Here is a 23,283-nt window from a genome sequence, read left to right on the forward strand (position 1 = left end):
ATTAAAGAAATAAACTCTGCTGTAAAATAAAGTTTTATTTCCCTTTTTGATGGTCGATGGCTTATGGAAGGAGAGTCACCTTCCATAAGGACTGTTAACCTAACTTAACCTCTGGTGCTGTTCGGTCTTGTGCTTCCGCCGAAGATCACTCCGCCAGCCGTGATGGGTGTGTATTGTGAAAATAGTGCTTATTATAAGGTTTAATTTTCAGAAATTTGACGTTTGTAAGACGAAAAGTTTGTAAGATAAGGTGTTTGTAAATTGAGGTCTCACTGTGTATATATATATATATATATATATATATATATATATATATATATATATATATATATATATATATATATATATATATATATATATATATATATATATATATATATATATATATATACACACACACACACACACACACACATACATATTCAGGCCTGTTTGCATTATTTTCAACAATATTTTATTTACCAGTGTACATTTTCAGACTTCTAAAATAATTGTCGAAACAATTAAAAATTGAAAAACATTGTTTATCATGTATGTATTCATAATCTCACTTCAGAGGTATAATTGGATGATGTCAATTAGATGAGACGAGACCAGCATCCATAGGAGATACTAAGGGAAAAAAAGTTATTATGATTCTTTTATGAAGAGACGCTGTGCACACTGAATAAGCCCCGCCCCTGGTCCCTAAAAAAGTAAAACAACAGCAAACAATTCCAGCATCTTACATCCTCGACAGTATTTATTTAATCTCATAAAAAATATTCAAGTTAAAAAATACATTAGTGTTGAACATTAAGTGCAAATAAACACACAATTGAAGTGTCTTAGAAAATTGCTTTTCGTGAAACAGGACTACACATTCTTATTCGTTTATTTGAAAATGTGCAATGCTTCCTTTGTTTGTGGTAAAAGCAAAATTATTCTGCAGTTGTTTTTTTCCTGAAATTGTACTCTTGGTAGTTCTGTTGTAGAGATGAGTTAAAATGAAACTCCACAAATTTCAATAACCATATGATACATTGCAATTATGTATAGAAAGGTCATTAAAAATACATACATGTAAAAAAATTGGAAATATGGAAGCACACTTGTTCTGCTTGAAGAAGCCCAACTTGGACCAGAACAAATCAAAATTGAGCTTAACCATCAGCATAAACTAATGTCCACATGCCAGTCTGTGAGGGCAACATGGAGCGCTGCCATCATCATTCTCTGTCCTTCTCACCAAATATCGTCTGGCACAGTGATGATCGGGATAAAGTACAACTCCAAGCAAGTAAAATGAACCTGTTGCATGTGCATTAACATGTTCGAAAAAAAGATCATCCAACAAACATTGCTGCGCTGAGGAGACTCCGGTCTGTATTACTGCGCCGCCGTTCCCCGGTTCCTCAGTTGCCGCACCAACAGCTCGATGTTCATAAGGGGGCTGATGTAGAGGGCCCAGTAGAAAAGGCAGTTGCAAACCAGCTGTGGCAGCAGAGACCAAACGAAGCTGAAAGCAAGTCCCTGAGAGACCATCGTCCACACGTAGTTCCACATCATATCCGGGATTGTCCTAATAACAATGAGACATGATTATCCAATTTTGACTACATACTCTGTCCAAACTATATGACCCACAGAGGTTCACTTTAGTTAGTAAATATTTCAGTTTCGTAATTCATGGTACAGACTAGTAAGCAGCTGTCAGAGATATTTGGTCAGACACTGTGAACAAAGGCTCGAACACAGGAAGATTGTCTTTTACTGACGGCAGGGGACGCAGCCATTCATGACCGACGTCCAACTTCTGCAGCTCTCTGCCAAGCTATTATTGAGAGTACAGTGAGACCTCAACTTACGAACTTAATTGGTTCCCAGACAGAGTGTGTAAGGCGAAAAGTGTGTATCTCAAATAAAAATGTCCCATAGGAACCATTAAAATGGGAATAATCCGTTCCCGGGTATCCATAAAATATACTTTTCAACTAAATAAGCCTTAAAACTACACACAACATACCTTATTCTATGTATAATAAATGTGCTATTGTATTGTAACGAAAGAAATACACTGCCTTGTATCATAAAGTCACTTTATTTACATTTGTGATGGTCATTTATGGCTTGATGGAATGGCTTTGGAGGTCGAGGTCAAAGGGAATTGCTGTTTGGAAAGAGAGGTGCATTACATATGGACTGTAATTAAAGAAATAAACTGTGCTGTAAAATAAAGTTTTATTTACCTTTTTGATGGTCGTTGATGGCTTATGGAAGGAGAGTCACCTTCCATAAGGACTGTTGGTAACTTAACCTCTGGTGCTGTTCGGTCGTGTGCTTCCGCCGAAGATCACTCCGCCAGCCGTGGTGGGTGTGTATTATGAAAATAGTGCTTATTATAAGGTTTAATTTTCATAAATTTGACGTTTGTAAGACGAAAAGTTTGTAAGTTGAGGTGTTTGTAAGTTGAGGTCTCACTGTATATGCAAATGTAATGATTCATTTGTAAAAGATAGTCTTCTTGATTTGAATACCACGCCCCAGGACGTCCCAAGCACCAACAACTATAAAACAACAGAACATAGACATTTTCATTGGGTGTCCTTTCTATGAACCGATAGATTTGTAACCTGGCTAATGGCTACTTTCTGTGAAGGAGTTTACCAAGCCGTAAATTAGTCCAAGGCCAGATCTCCTACAGGAAGATGACAGTTTTACAGGCTGTGTCATTTTACGTCAGATTGACCCCAGATTTTATGTGCTTCCATTGTGGGCCTTGGGTTCGGCGGCCAACTAACCTTGAAACTTTTAAATATGATAACTTCTATTCTCTATCAGCGGCCCACCTGATTCTCGCCGTGGTGCAGAGCCTCCACAGCGAGCAGCATTCGAACATGGATAATAGCATTGCGTGGATGATGACGAAGAGAGAAGTCCAGTAGTGGACGGACAGCCAGTCCCATGCAAACTCTGCTATCAGCTGGTATGGGAGTAGCAAATACTTGACCATGAACTCACTCCACTGTTGCCAGTTGGGTTCCGTCTAAGGACCAAAAACACCACCGTGTTATTTCATCATGAATGGCAACAAAAAAAGTCCAGTTAGGGAAAATGTGACCTGTGCATCTAAGTGCAGACTTTCCATCGGTTGACTGGACAACGCGATGGATGGGCAGCAGGTTTGCAGAAAGGGCAAGAAGCTTTCCGAATAGTCGAATAAGTACAAGTAGAAGAGCGTCAAGCGTGGGGAGTGCTTCATGGCATACAGCAGGAACAGGGACTTCTTTGAATTGACTGCCTGATGACAAGAGAAAAAAAACACGTTTGCCAGTATTAGGTTAAATATCACGATATTTGTATTGATTAAACTGATTGTTTCAATGTTTACCTTGATCAATTATTTATATATAAATAAATGAATTGAATGTATTTCCTTTTCCAGGCATTGTTTGATTACACAGTGGTCAAAAGGTGCAAGTTATGATTTTATAAGAACACGTTTCAATTTACAAGTGAGTGAAAAAAAGGAGAATGAGTTGACTGAATGGGACAGATGACGTCAGTTGCATGGCCAGACACACGAACAGTACAGTAATCCCATGCATTGCAGATTTTTTTTCGAACCTAAAAAAGGCCGCAAATGTCAGCAAAAGTCACTATCGTACAGTGCTGTAAAACAACAGCGGTTTAGAGAGCTGCATACAGCATTCATTAGATTTACGGTTGTTATTTTTTAATGTATTCATCCATTTTGAGGCATTACATTAGCTGTCGAACTAGCTATCTAGCTGGCTATCTAGCGGGGTACCTGGCTAGCTATCTATTTGATATCTATTTGCGATATATTAGCTGGCTAACGAGCTAGCTATTAGCTGTCGAAATAGCTAGCTATTTATCTAGCTATCTATTTGCTATCTAACTAGCTCGCTATCTATTGGCTGTCTAGCTAGATAGATATTTATTAGTTATCTATTAGCTAGCTAGCTAACTTTCTATCTATTTGAGTTATTCCGGATTGAGTGAACGCTGGCGCATGTGGCTGCAGAAAAACTGATCCTGTGACTGTACAGTGACCTTGAGAGTTTTGAAAGGCACTTAGAAATCAAATGTATTATTATTATTAATTATTATTATTACTGTTCTGTAAATGCACAAAACCGAATTTGGCCTTATAGATATTTTTGGTACTCATACATGTGTAAATTTACCAATACAGTGAGACCTTGGCTTACGAACTTAATTGGTTCTCAGACAGTGTGTAAGGCAAAAGGTGTGTATCCCATTTTTTTTTCCCCATAGGAAACCATTAAAATGAGAATAATCCGTTCCCAGGTCTCCATAAAATATAATTTTCAACTAAACAAGGTTTAAAACTACACACAACATACCTTATTCTATGTATAATAAATGTGTTATTGTATTGTAAATGAAGAAATGCACTGCACGGTATAATAAAGTCACTTTATTTATATTTGTGATGGCCGTTGATGGCTCTTAATTGACACCTGTTGCTTTCTGACTTGTAAGATCTTACGGAACTGAGGAATCACCTTATCATTCATCATGTTGATGATTCTCATAGCCTTTTCTGGATGGAACTGTTCAATAAAAGCCTGCACATCAACTCGTGGATGGCCTGCTTTTGCTTGTCCTCTTGAAGGCAAATCAAATCCTCTGTGTTGAGGACCTCATTATGGTCAACAACAAGCTCCTCTGAGTCATCTGCATCCACTTCGAGTCCCGTAGGTGATGACAGAGATTTTATTCCAACAAAAGGCGCGAGTCCGATGATTCCACGGATGCGGAATAAAACGCGACAAAAAAGGCGGGCGGGGCGAACCGTCCAGCACATTCGCGATCCCGGAAAGCACAAAACTTACGCCATCGCTGCTAACAATCACCTCGGCAAAGCAAATTCTTGAACTTGCCAGCACAAGACACAGCGAGGCATCATAATCATGTCCCTAGTAAGGTGACAGCGACTCGTTGAAATGTCCCAGTATCTGTGATGAGGGGATCAACACGCACATTCACGATCCCAGAAAGCACCAAACTTACGCGATCGCGGCTAACAATTACCTCCGACAAAGCAAACTGTTGGACTTGCCAGCACAAGACGCAGCGAGGTGCGATGCGTCGTAATCATATCACTGGTGAGGTGACAGCGACTCGTTGAAATGAAATGAAATTGAAGTGTCTTCTTCGGCTGGCGGAGGTCGCGAGCGGCGGCCCCGCCCCAGCTGTCAACTCGCACGTGACAATTTCGGTGTCATTAGTCACATGAAAGCATCGACTAAATAACACCTTTGTGTAAAGCTTTTAGGCGAAGGATGGTAGCAATGGGGACGGTACTGGGCTCTTTATTTGTAGAATGGTCGTAGAAAGTTACTCTCAGGGAAGTGACACACAGCGTGAGAGTCAGGCTGAGATTCACATGACAGCCGCGGTGTGCACATGTGACGCCACAAATGCACACCTCATTTGTGTTTCTCAATGATCTCCTTCTTCTCGACGGTGATTATTAGGGGATCATCTTGCATTCATTTCCTAAGAGTAAAATTATCTGCAAAAAGCTCCTCGGAGGCGATCCACGTGTGAATTCAGAGAGAGGGGGTGTGGAAAGGTGCGACGGCTGGAGCGCTGTTCGGTCGTGTGCTTCCGCCGAAGATCTGAAGATCACTCCGCCAGATCCGAAGAGCACTCCGCCAGCCGTGGAGGGTGTGTATCGCGAAAAGTAGTGCGTATTTCAAGGTTTATTTTTTTATAAATTTGACGTTCGTAAACCGAAAAGTTCGTAACGTAAGGTAAGGTGTTCGTAAGCTGAGGTCTCACTGTACATGTAGGGTTTGCTGCATTGTGGTTTTTCGTATATCGCTGGTGGTCCCGGTCCGCATTAACCCCGATAAACGAGGGATTACTGGATGTACATTAATTTTACTTGATGGACCCCCTTTCCCCTTCCAAGATGTCTGCTGTATTGGCATTTTTTTTTGCCTCGTGAATATCTACAGCAACAGCAGTGCAAGCCGGAAACAAACACGTGGAGCAGCGACTACACGTTAATTGCTTCAACAATGATTCCAAACATTCCAAAACAAATTCTGGGGTGAGAAGATATTGATATTATTGCTTGCCTTGTATTCCCACAGGTTGTGAGGTGTGAGCTCAATGCTTTGAAGTCTGTACAGTTCACTTCGGGCGGCATGTCGATAAGCTTGATTCTGAATGTGGTTTGGAGGCTTCAACAATTCTTTCTCCTCCAGCAACTTCAGTAACCTGAAAGTATGTGATTTTAGTACGCAGGGTGTACAAGGAACTACTACTGCTACATATAGCAATCTTTCATGCCACTTCACGGTCATTTAACTCATTCACTGCCATTCACAAAAATGGTCTCTTGCAATGTTTTTTTTCCTTTCCACAAGGGAATTCCACAAGCATTTCCCTTTTTTTCCATGTCAATGCTTTGTTCCAGCTTCAGCTGTTGTTAAAGCGCTATATAAACCAATATGTATGTCTTGCATTGTATTTTGGACAGTTGCCCTCATTTCAAGCTCAAATCACTCCAGACCCATATAATTTAGGAATTAACTCTTTTTTCCTGGTGAAAGAAGAGAGTCTAAGGTTTCTTACGCCGGATTGAATGTTTATGTAGTCCTAAAACTAAATATTCTGTGGGTCCTGGAATTCAAGTGACAATGACAAAAACCCTGGTACCGGAGTGGACACATTTTTGCACATCGTCTGCCAGGGAATTAGTTAAATTATTAATTTCATATTTTTTTTCCACACCCGCACTTGTTCATATCATCTAAACTTGGCATTTGAACAGACAATCAACTTTTTTTCTAGCCACCGTACCTGTCACTAGGACTCCCCGACTGAAAGGACTTGCTGTACAGTTCATGTTCCAAAGTGTCCAACCACAAGATAATTTCCTCCTGCGTCCTTTGCAACGCAGATTGACTGACAGGCAATTGCTCTTGCGCCGCTTCACGGTTGCTGCTCCATTGGTACAACAGCAGCGACGTCTGCGGATACGCGTTTTTCAATAGCTTTGGTTATTTTCAATGTCTAGTTGGCTGATATAAAGCAGTATACTTGACATATAAGGTTAATGTGTGCCTTGACCATGCTCACAACTCAATGTATTTGTCCAACAAGTCAATTTTCCTCATTCCCTGTGAGGATAGAGCAAATCGTTAAAATGGATGGATTAAACGGTTAAACTGTGACTAACAACAAGGGTGTGACATGGCGGTAAATTGTGCCATTGCTAATTTGGAGTAAATAAAAACACGTGATTTGTGATATATGGTACCAGTGTAAAATGTGAAAAAGTCAAAATACTGCTATGACCAATGTAGCTTTTCCGCCAAAATATTTACCGTATTTTCTTCACTATAAGGCGCACTGAAGAGAAAAGATGTTTTCAAAAGTTGACCATGCGCTGCATAATCTAGTCCGCCTTATGTATGGAAAACATTTAAAAATATGTCATTCATTGAAGGTGCCCCTTATAATGCGGTGCACCTGATGAACAGAAAAGGTTTTTAAATATTATAAATGAAATGTATTATTATTATTATTATTATTATTATCCATCCATTTTCCGTACCGCTTATTCCTCATTAGGGTCGCGGGGGTTGCTGGAGCCTATCTCAGCTGTCTTCGGGCACGAGGGGGGGACACCCTGAATTGGTTGCCAGCCAATCGCAGGGCACACAAAGACATATAACAGTCACTCTCACACTCACACCTAGGGACAATTTGGAGTGTTCAATCTGCCTGCCATGCATGTTTTTGGGATGTGGGAGGAAACCGGAGGACCCGGAGAAAACCCACACGGGCCCGGGGAGAACATGCAAGCTCCACACAGGGAGGCCGGGGTGGGACGCAAACCGGCGACCTCTGCACTGTGTGCTAACCACTCGACTACCGAGCCGCCTATTATTATTATTATTATTATTATTATTATGTCATTTCTTATTTTCAATGTCTAGTTGGCTGATATAAAGCAGTATACTTGACATATAAGGCCTTACATTCTAGAAAATACGGTACATCAGTACCATAAAGCAAGGACTCTGAATTTTCATAATTAACACTATGAAATATGAATTTTAAAAAAGAATTTTAACATACCACCACACACAAGAGCACCCCAATAACTGCAGAGAAAGCTAAACCGGCTACTTTGTGCTGCTTGGTTCTCGATTTGTCCAGATTGTTGCCATACCTAAACAGAAATATGTCATTGATTCAGGAAGGCGAACACGGTCGGTTCCCAAAGCAACATTGTCAGGAGACTTAATAATAATAATAATACATTTCATTTATAAGGGACTTTCAAAACTCTGAAGGTCACTGTCCAGTCATACGATAAGTTTTTTTACTCACCTCTCAAAAGCGAGAAGAATTCTGAAGATTTTAGGGTCATCTTGGATCTCTGCTCGCCTCTGCTGTACGACCTCGCTGAACAACTTGTCGGTTGCAGCTCTGGCAGAGTGAACACAGAAGGAAATGTAAACGAGAATTTTTAATCAGTCTATGACAGAAAAAAAAAGCCTTGGAAAAGTTGGTTTTGTTACATGTGCATTACACCTGCAACTATTCAAAGGATGAACTTAAAAGTGATGGCAAAGAGAAAAAAGTAGAATAAACAGAATTATAAAATAGAATGACATTGTCAGTGATGGGCAAAAACCTAAAACATCTGTAAAAACACAGTGACATAGAAGTTAGCTTTGAAAGGACGTGCAAATGAAACGCAGACATACGCGAGGCCGATGTAGTCTCCTTGTGAAAAATCTTACCTCAGCAGTGTGTTGACTTTGGGAAAGCCCTCCCACCTCTGGCGGCACTCGGGACACTCGTTCCTGCCAGAGGACTCCCACCACAAAGCCAGGCAGTGACGGCAATAGTTATGGCCGCACGTCAAGGTGGTGGGGTTCACTAAGACTTCGAAACAGCAGTGGCAGGAAAAGTCTTGCTCTGAGATTTGGTTGTTCTCTGAAGACTGAGTGGGTGAGGCGTCTCCTTTACATGTTTCCAGGGTAAAAGGTGGTAAATTCTGTCCCTGCATCTGGGGCACAAATTAAAAAACATAGAAGTGAAATGATGTCACCGCTGAAAGTAATGGTATTAAACAATGAGATACTGATAGCCTTCTTCTTCTTCTTCTTCTTTTCCTTTCGGCTTTTCCCTTCGAGGGGTCGCCACAGCAAATCAGTGTCCTCCATCTTTAGAGGTTTGATCCGCATGTTTGTTTTGGCCAAGCTTTGACGTCGGATGCCCTTCCTGACACAACCCTCTGTATTTATCCGGGCTTGGGACCGGCACAAGAAGACTTATGTCCATTTGTGGCTACAGAACAAGCAACTCGCTCAGTAAAAGGCTCCCAAACACAAAATGGTAATCGGCACAGCAACATTCAAAAAAGCAAAAACTATACTCACCATTTGATGACAATGCTCTGATCTTACTGTGAAATGGGCATCTCTTTCCTTACATTACACCACAAACAGAACTCCAGTCCTTTAAGATGCTTTATCTTCCAGTCACAGTATATCTAAATGATCTTTCCCTATATTACATCACAAACAGAACTTCAAAGTCCTTTAAGCACACGAAAGCTAAAAACTGCTAAATTAACACTAATAATAATAATAATAGCGATATTACTATTACTACTACTAATAATAATGATAATAAGTACAATAGCTCTGAAATGTAATTATCGTAAAAACCATGAATCGTACTAAACGGAACTAATTATACATAAAAAGACTAGAATGTATTATTTAAAATAACTTTGTGATAGTACTCACTGTTAACATGAATGGTTTTCCGTTCCTCGTGATTGGTAAAAATCCAGGCAAACGATCGGAATGACGACATAAAAATAATGAGGCATCTCACAGGCAATTTTCACACGCCAGAGAAAGACGAGTCTGAGATGATTCTGCCCCGTGGTTCGCCCAATCTCTCTGTCCCGCGACAGCTCCTTTTATACAATTTTCAAGCGTGTGCTATGCGTTAGGGTGAGACGCACATCAAGGAGATCAAGGAATTGAAAGACATGAAAGGGTTGAAGGCGCACTTCAAAATCATACACGCGTGTGACGCAACAGGCTCCTCACCATGCCAAAAAAATTTATTTCGATACTCAGAATCAGAATCATCTTTATTGCCAAGTATGTAGAACACACAAGGAATTTGTTTCCGGTAGAATAAGCTGCACTAGTATCGTCGTAAAAAAAAAACTGCTAAGTGGCACTATACAGTTCCATTTTGGCTACTGTTGAAAGAGTTCAAAGAGTTAATGGCTTGGGGGAAGAGTACCGCCATCGGTTCCTCTGGATATACCAAGAATACGAAAGGAATCCCACCAAATATAAAAGGCTATATGAATGCACTTTACTAAACAATGTTATTTCTTTATTTGTTGTTGTTTTAATACAAACTATATTGGAATGGCTACAATACAGTGGTGCTGTATTTCCTCTTATTAAAACACGTTCTGGCAAAAAAATACGTGTTTTGGGTGGTTGGAATGCTTTGCAGTTATTCACCTGGAAATGTTATTTGCACATATAGGAAAAATAAGTTCCTGTTTGACAATACAAGATAACATAACTCAAGGAAGACCTGTAGTTCCTCTTGACACAGCCGATTCAAATTTTCAAGAACGCTCTACGAGAGCCTGGTTTCATTTTTGAATCATGTAAATATTCTATTTTGGAGTATGCTGCCGTACAAGGACAACAAATGTGATCATATTGATGTTTATCGGTGACATAGGCTGAATGTCACATTTGAGAGGCATTGGATAAGCGGCTATGATAATATCCGATATTACTATAAACATTTTATAGATTAACAAGAGAAAGCGTCATTTAAAATTGCGTTCAGGCAAAATTGTACAGCGCCCTCCAAACAATAGTATATCCGTGACGGTCGTCATGTGTTGTTATTGACGAAAACAACGACGTGATACTTCGAAAGGACTTGACTTGCGTATTTAAAAGTTTTGGGCTAGTTAGCTTGCGAGCTATTTCCACAAAAGACACTGTCAGCAATGTTGTCAAGAACTTGACTGAGTAGATTGTTAGTCGGCAGCCAAAAGATTGCTAGTTTAAATCATTACGATTGTTATTTATTATTTTGAAAGGTTAGCCACGAAGCTTAGAACGTACCTTGGAATATACCCAGCCGCCGCCGACCAGTGACGTCGAGGTCCACTCGGTAGCTTGCAAGTGTTGCACTCGTGAACTCAAGACGAAATCATTCTGTGAAAGAGGGCAATGACGTCGACAAGAATCCGTTCTGCGCTCTCCAAAATGCACCTAAACGCCAGCGTGTCAGCTTTTTCCTCTTCTTCCTCACCTCGTGGGAGGGCACGGGGGAGGGGGGTCAAAACACCTCCACGTGGAGGCAACAACCCAGAAATGACAACAATCAACCAGTGTTCACTCTGATCTACTCAATTAATTTATTGTTTTTTTTTTTTCAAGTAGACATCACGGCGTGCCGTGATGCACCTTGGACTTGGCTGTTATTAAAAAAAACAATTATAAAAACACGTTTCACCACAATTCTGCAATTTAACAGGGTCACGATTAATGAACCGTAATACAGCAGCGCTACCCTATAATGCAGTCGTATTGGAATAGGTGAATTTCCACTAGGTAATCACGTGTATTCAAAATGAGTGCATTAGTTCTGTAAAGCTACGGCAGACGTCCTGACGAAAATTACAATTACAAGCCAACAACACAAAATTGACATAAAATTGCTTCACCTCAATTTTAAAAAAGGGTTACGGAGAATCAATGTACTATATCTGACACGCAATTCAATGAATTGGGGACTTGGCCGAGCTTTATTGTGCTATGGGGAAAAAATTAACCGGAAGTTATCGCGGTGTTGCATCTTTGGCTAAGAGACTCGGGCAGGAAAGATTTAAACGGCAGTTTTGATTAAGTTGAATAATGTCAATATAATAAGTACCCGATTGGGCGTGTTACAATTATGTCAACGGTAGTGGTGAAATGCGAGCAAAAGTGAAAAAAAAGAATGCATGGCACTTTCAACGAAACCTTTTTGCGGGGGACGACTTTTTTTGTAACCTGGGGGAAGACATTTTCGCTCAGGTTAGTGTCCACGTCCTTTGTTAGACAGAAGACAAATGTAATGATTTTTTTCATTGCTGCTTATCTTCACTCGAGGCATTTTAATTATGTTTGCAACTGGGTGGGACATTTTATCGATCAGATACTTCCTCCGGTATGGCTAATCGTATAGCGCTAATTGCTAATTTACGAAGTGAACAAGAGGTGCCATAACTAGCTAATAATCACTAAGATGATATTTTATATGTTTGTAATCGAAAGGATCTGTTTTTCACAAACTGTCACCACTCCGTGATTCCAAACTTATTTGAAGTCGACGCGAATATTGGCCAAATAATACCAGTAGTCAAACGGCGCTAAGCTAGCTGAGCAAATGAGTGCAGTGGCACCGGAAAAGCATCCATTTGGCGTAAAAGAAGTCAATGCGAACTAACCAAACGCCACATCTTATTAACTTATTTATCGTTTTAATTCCACCCCTTGAAACTTGATATTCGTTTCGCTTGAAGACGTTGCAACATTCACACTCTTTTCCGAACAAAGCATCCTCTCTGTTGATGTGTCCTTGAGCTTCATAATGGATGACTTACAGCTCGGAGGCACCGGTTGGTTGGGCAATGGGCCTTCAAGGATGCCTGTTCCCAAATATGTTGCACAAAAATATGGACGCCAAAAATACAAATTTAATTCCATTTGTTATGTAGTTTTGGTTTGTTTGAATGATGCTTTGCCGATGACCATTTGGTGTTTGGGAGCCTTTTCCTGAGCATCTTCATCTTTATTAAGTTCATAGAGTTGCTTGTTCTGTAGCCACAAGGGGACACAAACCAGTGTCTTATTGTGCCGGTCCCAAGCAAGGATAAATGCAGAGGGTTGTGTCAGGAAGGGCATCCAACGTAAAAGCTTGGCCAAAACCAACATGCGAATCAAACCTCTGAAGATGGAGGACAATAATTCGCTGTGGTGACCCTTTGAAGGGAAAAGGCGAAAGGAAAAAAAGAAGAATTCCATTTGTCATCAGCTAAAATCCATGATTTGACATTATCTCATATTTTAGTCTGGATGTATACCATGCACACACTATCATGCCTTTAATCTCATCAGCATTTTGTTATGACATATTTGCTGTGAGTTTTATTGGCAAAGAAGTGTCCTCTATCAGTTGTGAAAGAAATATTTGAGAAAAAGAGGAATTTACTTTAGAACTATAAGGAAACATAGTCCCAAAAACTGTAAGCATGCATATCGTGATTTTTTTTAACACTATCCATGATCAAATGAATACAAGTGCCAATCAGACGATCTCATGTTTAAAACGGCACAGAAAAGACATTTGACTGAATTGGCATAAAAAAAACAATAATCCTTGACATTGTATTTGTGATAGAGATGGGCTCAGAGAGTCCTGACTGCTTTGGACCATCTGTGATCATGATGACCGAAGAGGAGCAACGGGAGCAAGATATTGGTTGCTTGATCAACTCTGACGGTGAAGAAGTGGATTTGTCTGATCTCCGTAAGCCAATAACACCAACACTTGTTGAATCATTTTCATTCTGTTGTTGGCAAGTGGGTTATGTGAGTCACTAAAATAGATTCTTGAGAATTCGCCATAACTCATGATCAGTCAAAAGCTCTTAGCAGGTGGTTTTCCCCAGTGACAGGTCTTTCTTCTTTCTTTCCACACAGGAGAGACTGCAACCCTGGGCAGCGGAGCCACAGAACCACCTTCCTCCACAACGTTCAATCAAAGCGAGAATGAAAAGTCGGCCTCGTTTCATACCTGCTCCGTGTGCGGCAAAGACTTCCCTTACGCCTCCAAACTTCAGCGCCACCTGCGCACACACTCGGGTGAGAGGCCTTTCCCGTGCTCAATGTGCAACAAGAGATTCCCGGAAAAGGGACTGCTCATGATCCACGAGAGGGTCCACACGGGAGAAAAGCCCTACCCGTGCACTTTCTGCGAGAAACGCTTCGCCAGTCAGGGCGAGCTGCGACTCCATCGGAGGACTCACACGGGCGAGAGGCCGTACCACTGCTCCATCTGTCTGAAGAGCTTCTCTCGCCACTGGCATCTCAAGACGCACCTGGACGCCATGCACTCTGAGGTGGTTGCCGGCTTCACCAGAAAGAAGTTTCCGTGCTCGGACTGCGACAAGAGCTGCAATTCGGCCGCCGAGTTGCGGGATCACCAGCGGACTCACACGGGCGAGCGGCCCTATCAGTGCTCCTTCTGCGAAAAAAGGTTCGCCTTGTCGGGCACGCTGGTGCGCCACGAGCGCCTGCACACCGGGATCACGCCCTACCACTGCTTGGACTGCGGCAAAACTTTCGCGCAACAGTGGACGCTGACGACGCACATGCGCACGCACCGAGGCGAGAAGCCTTACAGCTGCACGCAGTGCGACAAGTCGTTCGTGGCGCCCGGGGAGCTACGGAGGCACACTCGGATCCACACGGGGGAGAAGCCGTACACGTGCGGCGACTGCGGGAGACACTTTTCGTTGGCGGGGACGCTGAGGAATCACCGAAAGTCCTGCGCACAGATGAAAATTGGACCGCTTGAAGTTGAAACTGCAGCGCGGTTCTCGTCGGACCGGAAGGCTGAAGTCAGTAGCAGAATTGTTTTTTTTCCCGGTTGTTGTTTTTTTAAACAGCATCAGGGATGCATCTGGGCCGCGCCATTGACGTATTTTGACAGCCACTGGTGCAACTTTGTAACTCCACTCCACTTGTCTATGACAATTAGCGCATATTGTCACATGTTCTGCGCCACATATGACATACTTCTGTTAAAATAGCGAAAGAAACAAATTTAGTTAAACAGCAATTGAAAACTGTTAGTTTTCCTTCAGAGGTTTTAACTTTGGTCGTCTGCCATCTTGCCATACCGATATTGAGCCATAATAATAATAGTAATAATAATACATTTTATTTCAAGCACCTTTCAAAGCTCTCAAGGACACTTTACAGTCACAGACAAGCATAGATACAATAATAAATACAATACAATAAATTAATAAAATACAATTATAAATGGAAACAAGACATTGCATTTGTTTCGGTTTTGTTTGGGCTTTTCCGTGATCTGCCGGAAACTACCAAAAGAGATCATCAAATATTCATTTACCCATGGTGCATTGAAATATTTAATAATAATGATAATAATACATTCGATTTATAAGCACCTTTCAAAACTCTCAAGGACACTTTACAGTCACAGGATAGGTTTTTATGCGGGTGAGCAGCGGCAGCCTCACACGCCGGCGTTCACTCAACCCGGAAGTAACGCACACATAATATAATAATAACCTTAATATGATAATAATACATTTAATTTCAATAATGATACATGTCATTTACATCAAACAAGGCAGATGTTTGCAATATGGAGCGTTAGAACATGTTTCAAACTCTAAAAGACATTAAAAACAGGCAGTAAACAAATATATTCTTGTTTTTTAATAAACAATCACATAAGTCTGCGGAGGGTAGTGACAATAAGTTGCAGCAAACTTCTTCTTTTCCTTTCGGCTTTTCTCTTCAAGGGATCGCCACAGCGAATCAGTGTTCTCAATCTTCAGAGGTTTGATTTGCATGGTTGTTTTGGCCAAGCTTTTACGTTGGATGCCCTTCCTAACACTTTGTATCGATGAAAAGGTTTCTTCAGCCGTCATCTGTACTTCTTTGCAGGTGTCGGACGTTTCGCTTCTAATGCAAGAAACTTCGTCAGCAAACTAAAGTCTAAATAAAGACTTTATTTCTAAGAAGCGAAACGTCCGACACCTTCAAAGAAGTACAGATGACGGCTGAAGAAACCTTTCAATCGACGGACCACTCCTGTACGACTGAGAGCTTACACAGACAACCCTTTGTATTTATCAAGGCTTGGGACCGGCACAATAAGACGCTGGCTTATGTCCCCTTGTGGCTACAGAACAAGCAACACTATCAACTTCATGAAGATGAAGATGCTCAGTAAACACAAAATGGTCATGGGCACAGCAACATTCAAAAAAGCAATACTATACTCACCATTTGATGACAATGCTCTGATCTTACCGTGAAATGAGCATTTAGTGGCAAATGGGAGTGATTTCAAAGCTGTTGCCGCACATTGGAAATCTTCATAGCAAAGAAATTTCTTGAAGTAGACACTAGAAAGAAATATTGTGATAAGTCTGTTCTCTTTGTCTTATCTGTAATACCGCAAAATAGCACAGGATTGATTGTGTAGTAATTAAAGAATATTGAAAATTTTATGTCGGAAAAAAATCTTTGACTTGATTTAAAATTGTTGATATACAGTAAAGTCCGGTTATATCGATAGTACTGCTTATTACGATACTATTTCTATGAAAGCAAGGATAAAATTTACATGCCGCAGGATCGGATATATCGATAGTCCGGTTATATCGATATTTTTTCCGACTCCCGAGAATATCGATATAACGAGACTTTACTGTATTAGGAAAAATAGATTTAGGTCAAAATACTGTTTTTTTTCATTTGCAATTTGGAAATATTATGCTCCAATTAATGTATCTTAGTTTATTTCAATCAGTCATCAAATGGTGAGTATAGTTTTTGCTTTTTTTGAATGTTGCTGTGCCCATGACCATTTTGTGTTTGGGAGCCTTTTACTGAGTGAGTTGCTTGTTCTGTAGCCACAAAGGGACATAAGTCTTCTTGTGCCGGTCCCAAGCCCGGATAAATACAGAGGGTTGTGTCAGGAAGGGCATCCGACTTAAAAGCTTGGCCAAAACAAACATGCGGCTCAAACCTCTCAAGATGGAGGACACTGACTTGCTGTGGCGACCCCTTGAAGGCAAAAGATGGAAATTTATTTCAATCAGTTTTGTATACTTGGGCAATGTAGCTCAATCGGGCCCATCAATTTTAGAATTTGGCCCCCTTTTTAGACACAAGGCGGCCAACTGGCCCTCTTTTTTGTAATTTCCCAGATGCATTCCTGGATAATTAATTGGAACTGTTTGATATGAAATGAATTATACTTAGCCATAAAAACAGTAGCCCAGATGCATCTCACCTGCGCCTAATAACTATCTTTGTTAGCTATCTAGCTGGCTATCTATCTAGCTAGCTATTAGCTAGCTAGCTAGCTTTCTATGTATTTGATTTTTTCCGGGTTGAGTGAACGCTGGCGCGTGTGGCTGCCGCTGCTCACCCACAGACAAACCTATTCTGTGACTGTAAAGTGACCTTGAGAGTTTTGAAAGGTGCTTGTAAATGAAATGTATTATTATCATTATTTGTTGATTCTTTTTTTTTTTTTTTTAGGTGTCTGACATCCAAGCTGCACCCAACATTCAGGCCTCCTCCTCCTTCTCGTCTTCCTGCTCTTCCGCTTCTTACTCCTCCTCGGAGGACGTCAACTGCGAGCAAGCGACCAAGGCTGAAAATAACTCAAATATGCCGCAGAGGGGACTTTCCAGTCCGCACGTGAGCGTCGTTGTGAAAGAGGAGGAAGAGGAGGAACCTTTGTTCGGTACATGGACATAGCATGTGACATTTCCAGATAATTTATGGATGATTTGAATTGTTTTGTTACATTTTCCCTTTGTTGACCAGATGAAGCGTTGACTGCGGAACGCCTTGCCGAGGACAAAAATTCACCTCCTGTGAAGGGCGAAATAAAAGACGGCGGTGATGTTATTAACAGTAAGCACATTTCTGCAAAGCTTCATTTGTTTTCCAAGTTATTGTCGGGTCTTGAAAAAGGAAATTGAGCCGTATATAAATTATTTTGTGTTTGATAAATGAAATTTTCGCGAGGCGCTTTGCACAACAGGTGTACAAACTCTGGTCCTCGGTCTCCACTACCCCTACGTCAACATACAGTACTTTCCATATTAACTCATTTACTGCCATTCACAAATTTATTCGGGAATTGAAAATTTGACGTAGAGCGCCATTCCCGATTTTTTTTTTTGGGGGGGGGTTAGGTTTTTCTTATTTGTGTGCTGATAAAGCGCTGGCCATGGCCTTTGGCAATGTTTTTTTCTTTTCTACAAGGCAGCATTTCCTTTTTTTCCATGTTAGCGCTTTGTTCCAGCCTCAGCTGTTGTTCAAGCGCCATATAAACCAATATGTTGCAAATTTCCCCATTGCGGGACGAATAAAGGTATTCTGATTCTGATTCTGATCCTGATGTTGCATTGTGGCCGCCCTCATTTCAAACTCATATAACTCCAGACCAATATAATTTGGGAATTAAGTCTTTTTTTCTGATGAAAGAAGATAGTCTCAGGTTTCTTATGCTGCATTGAATGTTTATGTAGTGAATATTCTGTGGGTCCTGTAATTGGAGTGACAATGACAAAAACCCTGGCACTCGAGTGGACACATTTTTGCACATGTGGCAGTGAGTGAGTTAAAAGGCGCACCTCAAAGCCTTCCATTTTCTTAAAAGCTCACAACACACCTTAATATCTGATGTGCCTTATCTATGAGCATTATGGTAATACTGTGGTCCCAAACTTACTTTTGGTGAAGTGAACTGTGTCGCTTTAAAAAACAAAACGTTTTACTGAGCTCTGATCATAATTGCACCAGTGTCAATGTCAAAGCACAGGGGCCAAATCTGGCCCGCTACATCATTTTATTCGGCCCGTGAAAGCAAATCAAACTTGTGAAATGCCATGATCCTTGCTAAAGTCCCAACCAAAATTTCCATGTAAACCACAATAACTCATTATTTTTTTACGTGAAATTTGAAAACTAGTTATTCATTAAATATTTCAACTAAATTTATGCGCTCTAGATGTAATATGTGCAGTGGATTAAACATTCGAATGGCTTCTCCAAATTCATAACGACACCACGATGTAACTAACCAAAACTAGTGTGGCACCCGGCAAAAAATGAGTTTGACACCAATGTTCTATTGCCATTTACTTTGAGATTTGCCCCCTCTAGTGGATGAATTGTATATTGCGTCTTATAATGTGGTGCTTTCAATGTATGAAAAAAATCCAAAATAGACAATTCATTGAAGATGCGCCACTGAATCTTTTAGTGTGGAAAACATGGTAGCCCAGATTTCATAAACTTTTCCAATCGCTGTCATAGAGGCAGAATCGTCCAAAAAAGTTACATCCGTTCTTTGTTTAAACTGCAATCTTCCCACAGCACCTCCAACGGACGGTCAGGATGCGTCGGGCGCCGACAAAATCATCTCTCCGACCTCCCCGGTGAAGGATCAGCGTAAGAACAAGATCGCCAGCTTGTATTGCTGCGGCTTGTGTGGCCGGGACTGCCACAAGATGTCGGCGCTGCAAATCCACATGCGCATCCACTCGGGCGAGAAACCCTACCAGTGCTCCCTGTGCGGGAAGCAGTTCACCCAAAAGGGTCAACTCAAGGGCCACCAGAAGGTCCACACCGGCGAGAAGCCCTTCGCGTGCCCCGAGTGCGGTAAATGCTTCGCTCACTCGGGCGCCATGAACCGCCATCGGCTGACGCACACGGGGGAGAAACCCTACCACTGCTCCATGTGCTCCCGCAGCTTCAACCAGTCGGGACGCTTGCGGGAGCACGAGAAAACCCATTTCGGGGACAAGCTCAACTGCCCCGAGTGCGACAAGACCTTCACGCGCTCCTCCAGCCTCAAGAACCACTTGAGGCTGCACACGGGTGAGAGGCCGTACAGCTGCGAAATGTGCGGTCGGGGATTTAGCCGCTCGCAAAGTCTCCGGCTCCACAAGCGCAAGCACGAGTTGCTGCGGGTGGAGGAGGAGTCCGGCTTCAGCGTCGGGGATGAAGACTTATCGGACAATAACTCCCGGGTCGATGTGTGCAGGACTGTTAAAAATGAAGAGGATTTATTTCTATAAACCACACCGAGACACTCATTGTGAAAGGCAAACATCCATGATATTGATACTAATAATAATAATAATAATAATAATCATAATAATAATACATTTCATTTATAAGCGCCTTTCAAAACTCTCAAGCACACTTTCCAGTCACAGGATATTTTTCTGTGGGTGGGCAGCGGCAGCCACACGCGCCAGCGTTCACTCAAAACCATGTTTAAGTTATTCATTGCCAGACGTGTGAAAATGTGTCCACTCCAGTGCCAGGGTTTTTGTCATTGACACTCAATTACCATGACCCACAGAATATTGAATTTTAGAACCACATAATCATTCAATACAGCGTAAGAAACCTTACACTGTCTTTTTTCCATCAGAAAAAAAGAGTTAATTCCTAAATTATATGAATCTGGAGTTACATGAGCTTGAAATGAGGACAGCTGTCCAAAATACAATGCAATACATACATGTTTGTTTATCTAGCTCTTTAAAAGCAGCTGAAGCTAGGACAAAGCGCCAACATGGAAAAAAAGGCAAATGCTGCCCCCTTGTGGAAAGTAAAAAACATTGCCAGAGGCCATGGCCAGCGCTTTATTTGCACCCAAACAAGAAAAAAAAAAACGAACAAATTTGGGAATGGCGCTCTGTCCTGAATAAATTTGTAAATGGCAATGAATGAGTTAAAAAAATACATGCTTTTTTTGTGGAGGGGCAAAAAACAACACTTTTTAAAGGAGTAACTTCAACAAAAAATAACCACCAAAATGTGAAGAAAATTGGATGATGGTTTCTAGAAAAATAATCCTTTTTCTTCTTTTTTTTGTGTGTGTCACAAAATTTGGGGTGCTTACCTTTGTCAGGAAAACCTTTCTGTGATATTGCCAACAGAAAGATTGGTCCAAAGACATCTTCAAATTACAGCGAAACTACAATATTTTGAGGTGTAACTATGACTCAACAACGAATATTTTTTTTAGAATTGTCTTTCAAAAACCACATTCCATTTTAAATTGTTCAAGTCCTTGAAATTTCAAACTCTCACCAATAAATTTCTTATTTCTGTCGTCATCCATGAAAGCACACACATTATCTTGTGTTCAATTTGAAGTACTGTATAGTCATGCCTTGTCTGGACAGGTTCCACTGTTTTTAATGCATTAATCAATTGTTTCAATTAATCAATTATTAATGTTTTTTTGCTACCATAACATTTTTCCAACATTATTTCCATCTGTGACTCGTATGCTAAAATGTTTATTATAGATAGTCAGTCAATTCACCAGTTGCGGACGGTCTTAAGAGTTTAAATTTACTCATTCACTGCCATTCCCGAATTTATTCAGGAATTGAAAAGCATAACGTCTTGAATTTGTTCGCGTTTTGTTTTTTTCTTGCTTTGGATCAAGCTCTGGTCAGACCTCTGGCAATATTTTTCCCTCCCATGAGGGGGCAGCATTTGCCTTTTATACAGCCGCCCCCACTTCAAACTCCAGGCCCATATAACTTAGGAATTAACTTTTTTTCTGATGAAAGAAGGGCATCTAAGATTTCTAAGACTGCATCGAATGATTATGTAGTCGTACAACTCAATATTCTGTCGGTCCTTCAATTTGAGTGAAAATGGCAAAAACCCTGGCACTGGAGTGGACACATTTTTGCACATCTGGCAGTGAATGAGTTAAGTAGGACACACACTCAAGATTTAACAAGCATCACTTTTACTAGACACTCGTCGTTCTCTGATATTTTGTGTACATGTGTGACGTACCCCCATATCCAAATATTTCATTCATCTGTTTTTCTTTTTAGAATGTTATTTATGGTAGTTTTAACTCTTTATAAGATGTGTGATGTCACTGACTTGCGTGTGTTTGCTTGTCGCAATGTCAACTACTTAAATTTGGGGACCGGTGAGTGAGACTGCAGTCTTTCAGATGGCAGTAAAAAAAAACAAAAAGGGCCATTGTGAAAAAGCAACATGATCATATTTATCTTGTTTATACCACAAAAATACATTTTGCGTTTGTGTACAATGTTTTTCTGTTCTTGTTTTTTGTTTTGTTTTTGTATTGTCAATACAAATGCGGTTGAGTTGGTTCACCCTGCTGGCAGAAGACTGACGAAGAGTTTTAAATCTAGAAATTATACTCTAGAAAGAGGAGAAAGGTGACAATTTGCTGGAAGATTTTCCCCGGCGGCATAACTTGTCTTGTTGTATCGGGAAGGCTACACCAAACCTGAAAAATAAAATGAAAAAAAGTCACTTTGTGTTCCAGTGTTTTACCATTCAAATATCCACCCAAGTATAGCATTAAAAAATACAAATAGAAAAATATGTGATCTAATTTTATAACTCTATGTTGTTTATGGCATAGCTTCGAGCATTCCTTCAGTGTTGTACAGGATGAAGTCAGAAATCGTTTCGTCTATCGAGCTAGCGAGCTTTCTATCGAATGGGTTGTTTCGGGTTGAGTGAACGCTTGCGGGCGCGTGTAGCTGCCGCTGCTCACCCACAGGGAAAAAAAATGTATCCGGTGACTTTAAAGTGCCCTTGAGAGTTTTGAAAGGCGCTTATAAATTAAATGTATTATTAGTATTGTCTATAATGGTGTTCTTTTTTATATCACAGATACCTGGAATTTGGACAGAGACATGTACACAATAGAACATTGACACCGGAATCAATGTGGAATGCTGCCACCCCCATAAGAACACTTCTCTTTTTTATTTCAATATTCTTGAAATGACATTTTCGCCCCATATCCCCCCATACCAATTAATCTTGAGCTTTTAGTAGTTCCCAAAGTTAAAATTTCCGCGCTGCTTTTTGAAGGCCACGCATCTGTTACTGATTTCCCTTGTAATATTTACATACAATCTTGAGACTCACCTTTCCAGCCTAACTTTACATCAAATATGACATGTACTCATTTTCCTATTGTATTTTTGAAATATGGGTCCGTCTAATTTGATTTACCGCTAAATTAACATTTTGAAGTGTAGAAGAACCTTTTTATTTTTGCATTCTTTTCAGGAAATATTTAGTGGCCGTTTCAATTTGAGTTACCCAATTATGAGAAAACTATAAAAATAGTTAATGCCAAACTATTACAAAAATATGCGTTGAGTTGTTTATATTTCCTTAAATGTATTTCCTCCATTGTATGAAAACAGCTTCGTAAAGGCTCTTGTAAATAAATGACAAAAATAAATCATGCATAAAACATCAAATCCTTTCGGGGAAATTTTTTCAATTATAAACAGAAAAAATACAATTACAGTTCTTTTTTTTGCAATCGGTACTCTGTAATTTCGAAAATCTTTGA

General features: G+C 40.6%; 2 protein-coding genes across 5 annotated transcripts; one reads left to right on the top strand and one right to left on the bottom strand.

Moving 5' to 3' along the window:
- Nucleotides 1-443: 443 nt before the first annotated feature.
- On the bottom strand, nucleotides 444-11,379 carry LOC148892358 (bifunctional apoptosis regulator-like). Of its 4 annotated transcripts, none has more exons than XM_089006795.1 (9): nucleotides 11,181-11,379; nucleotides 8,799-9,067; nucleotides 8,383-8,481; nucleotides 8,128-8,221; nucleotides 6,844-7,013; nucleotides 6,117-6,258; nucleotides 3,101-3,280; nucleotides 2,829-3,025; nucleotides 444-1,561 (listed from the first exon to the last, which is right to left on the bottom strand). In XM_089006795.1, exons 2-9 carry the CDS (start codon nucleotides 9,065-9,067, stop codon nucleotides 1,369-1,371), a joined length of 1,344 nt encoding a protein of 447 aa, XP_088862921.1. In that variant the 5' UTR covers nucleotides 11,181-11,379; the 3' UTR covers nucleotides 444-1,368. The 4 variants fall into 4 exon arrangements, with proteins under 4 accessions (XP_088862921.1, XP_088862919.1, XP_088862920.1 ...); XM_089006793.1 differs by having other exon boundaries at nucleotides 8,799-9,988; XM_089006794.1 differs by lacking the exon at nucleotides 11,181-11,379 and adding an exon at nucleotides 9,813-11,111 and having other exon boundaries at nucleotides 8,799-9,568.
- A 539-nt stretch (nucleotides 11,380-11,918) lies between these two features.
- Nucleotides 11,919-22,220, top strand: LOC148892359 (uncharacterized). Its single transcript, XM_089005547.1, has 6 exons — nucleotides 11,919-12,137; nucleotides 13,504-13,632; nucleotides 13,806-14,725; nucleotides 17,418-17,625; nucleotides 17,709-17,798; nucleotides 19,269-22,220. The coding sequence occupies exons 2-6, from the start codon at nucleotides 13,506-13,508 to the stop codon at nucleotides 19,970-19,972; spliced, it is 2,049 nt and encodes a 682-aa protein (XP_088861673.1). The 5' UTR covers nucleotides 11,919-12,137; nucleotides 13,504-13,505; the 3' UTR covers nucleotides 19,973-22,220.
- The last annotated feature ends 1,063 nt before the right edge of the window (nucleotides 22,221-23,283 follow it).

Source organism: Hippocampus bargibanti, linkage group LG10 (genome assembly GCF_051943395.1).
Source record: "Hippocampus bargibanti isolate YZ-2025 linkage group LG10, ASM5194339v1, whole genome shotgun sequence".
Classification (NCBI taxonomy): Eukaryota; Metazoa; Chordata; class Actinopteri; order Syngnathiformes; family Syngnathidae; genus Hippocampus; species Hippocampus bargibanti.